We start from the raw sequence: 2,879 nt of genomic DNA, 5'->3' as shown, positions 1-2,879 counted from the left end.
TATATATATATATATATATATATATATATATATATATATATATCTTCCAGTTCCACCTAATCACTCCCACCTTCTCTGTTTTAAAATGTCATGGAGCTCCTCTGACCGCTTCTTTCATACTTTGTGCATTGCCTATAGACGGTTAGACGGACTGAGCTATTGAGAACTAAATAGTTACATTGTATGCACAGCACAAAACCAGTAACAGTTAAGAAGTATTAAAACCTCACCCAGTTATGCCTGTGAATAGCAGGCCAATACCCTAGTTGCTTGCCCATTACAGTTCACCTTCTTTGGATACAATTTTTGGTTTTTTAATTTAAATCAGTGAAAGTACAAAAGTAGATTAAAAGCAAAAACTATACTTACTTGAACAATAAGCAGAACTCCAAAGTGTTTTGATGTCTTGAAAAACTGATGGTATTAGTGGAGCATAGTCGGACTTAATAAGTAAATTTTTACATATTACTAGAGTACTATTCTTGCTCTGCAATGACCGAAAAAGAAAACTGTTATTGTATTAACTGTATCAAGATTTAATTTTTATTATCTCTGTTTTTAATTCAAATTTCACCAGAGTCATCTTTGCTTTGTATCATTTGTTACAGGCTTGATAAATACCAGTAATATATGAGGGTAAATTCAAGTGACAAAACTGTTTGCTTTCGTTATTTGAACTTAATCATAATATTCTCTTCATAGTTTCGTACAAGGCCAGCAATTTTAGGGGTAGGGTGTAAGCTGATTATGTCCACCCCAGTACTCAACTGATATTATTTTCTCAATCCTGAAAGCACAAAAGGCAAAGGTTACCTCAGCAAGATTTGAATTCAGAACATAAAGAGCCATAAGAAATGCTGTTAAGCATTTTGTTCAACATGCTAACAAGGCTACCAGCTTACCAAACTTACTTATAATGCTGGTTTCAAATTCTGGCGCAAGGCCAGCAATTTCTGGTGGATAGGGTAAGTCAATTTCATTGATCCCCCAGTATATAACTGGTGCTTATTTTATCAACCTCAAAGGGATGAATGGTGAAGTTGACCTTAGTAGAACTTAACTCAGAATGTAAAAAACTTATTCATAATATTAAAAAGTGAAAAATCCAAATCTTAAAACAGGGAATGGGTCACAAAGGTCAGATTGTTGGGCCTTATTTCTTTTTAGATGTTATTGAGTGAATTTAAATATTAAAACAAAAATATAAAAACTGTGTTTAAGAAATAAATCATCTTCACTGTTGATAATGATATAACTGTTGTTACAAAAACCAATTATTTCCTAAGATATTTCATGAGGAAATCAGAGTGAAGGTGAAAGCATTTACTACCTTAAAATCTCATATTTATTATCGTAAGAATGCCATACAAGTTAATGAATTATCCTATTATGTAAGAAATGTCATAATTTTACACTGGCAAGATAGAATTGTGGAGACCCCCTTTGTAGACAATGAAACACTGAGAGGATTAATGTTGTTATTATATTCATACGCTTAAAATATATTTAGGCTTATTTTGTCCAACCCATGCCAGCATGGAAAAGAAACATTAAATGATGATGAGGATATTTAAGCTTATTTTAAACAAGACTAAATATTATTTTGTAGCAATATTAAATATATTTTAAACATTAATGTAATCAACATAAAATATACTTTCACATACAGAAATTTTACTTAACAATATTAAATAAAATATTCCGATAAGGGGGGCATTTTTTTTTTGTAGTTGTGTACTTCCAGCTTAACCTTGGTCAAGCTGACCTATTACATGTAACAGTTAAACAACTAAGTGCAAACCACAGATTCAGAGCCCCCTAAGGTGACATATCGCTATGTTGTTGAGGACCACACTATACATACTGACATGAAGTATGGCAATATAGATTTAATACTTTTTTTTGTTTTACTGAGACATTTTAGTTTTTGTATTTTCTTTTCTTTTAACATTTTGGCAGAAATACAAAATGAATGTTCTTTTGTTATCCTATAAGACTGAACTACAGTTAAAGGAAGGCTTTACAAGGGAGTTCAGATGTTGCTAGGGTTGACTTTGCCTTTCATCCTTTCTAGTAAAATAAGTACCAGTTGTGTATTAGAGTCGATGTAATCCACTTACTCCTCCCCCAAGATTGCTGGCCTTGTGCCAAATTTTTTACCAATATCAACAAGGAATGTCAACATCATCACTGTTTCACTCAAGTGGTGACAAGCATGAAATATCAATATCCACACATGCACACACAATGGACTTCTTGCAGTTTCTATTAACCAAATACACTCACAAGGCATTTGTTGGCCCAAAGAAGACTCTTCTCTTTCTAGTCTTTGCGAAACCTCTGCACTCAAAATCCACATCTCACAAAAAACACATCATAATTCATACAACTGCATCATCAATCTTCCCTGTAACCAGAAAGGGGAGCCCTTTGTTACAAGTATAAGTAATAGTTCCCTGAATTTTTATCAACCCCTTCTTATTCTGGCTACAATGTTTTCAAAACATTCACCTTCAACTACAAATTAGATTACCTTGGTAGTAAAAGTTATCAGCAACTTCTAAAGAGGAGCCTTTCAGGTAATTGATACAATCTCAATGTAGGCATGACTATGTGATTAAAAAGTTTACTTTGCAACAAAGAGCTTTCAAGTTTGATAAACTGTGCAGCACCCTGGGCAAATTTCTTCCACCATAGCTTTATGTATGTATAACAATTTTTATGATGACTATAAATAGATATATACAACCACATTTTTACTTTTTCCCTAACCCTAAAACCTCAACTCTAACCCCCTACCCCCTAACCACAAACATTTTTGGAAATTTTTTTCAGAATCATATTCTTCGTATTTTTCCGCATATTTTGAAAAAAAAAAA

The 2,879-nt window shown here is 32.7% G+C and overlaps 1 protein-coding gene across 2 annotated transcripts in view; it reads right to left on the bottom strand.

Moving 5' to 3' along the window:
- The window catches only part of LOC106884003 (osteopetrosis-associated transmembrane protein 1), a 64,805-nt gene that overhangs the window by 60,732 nt on the left and 1,194 nt on the right, over positions 1 to 2,879 (bottom strand). For both annotated transcript variants that reach the window (XM_052978457.1, XM_014935181.2), the window contains exon 2: positions 370 to 487. In XM_052978457.1, the coding sequence (XP_052834417.1) occupies positions 370 to 487 (118 nt within the window). The remainder of the gene's footprint in view (positions 1 to 369; positions 488 to 2,879) is intronic.

Source organism: Octopus bimaculoides, chromosome 2, assembly GCF_001194135.2.
Source record: "Octopus bimaculoides isolate UCB-OBI-ISO-001 chromosome 2, ASM119413v2, whole genome shotgun sequence".
Taxonomy (NCBI): Eukaryota; Metazoa; Mollusca; class Cephalopoda; order Octopoda; family Octopodidae; genus Octopus; species Octopus bimaculoides.
Note: the sequence above shows the minus strand (reverse complement) of the source record. Positions and strands in the feature narration are given on the sequence as shown.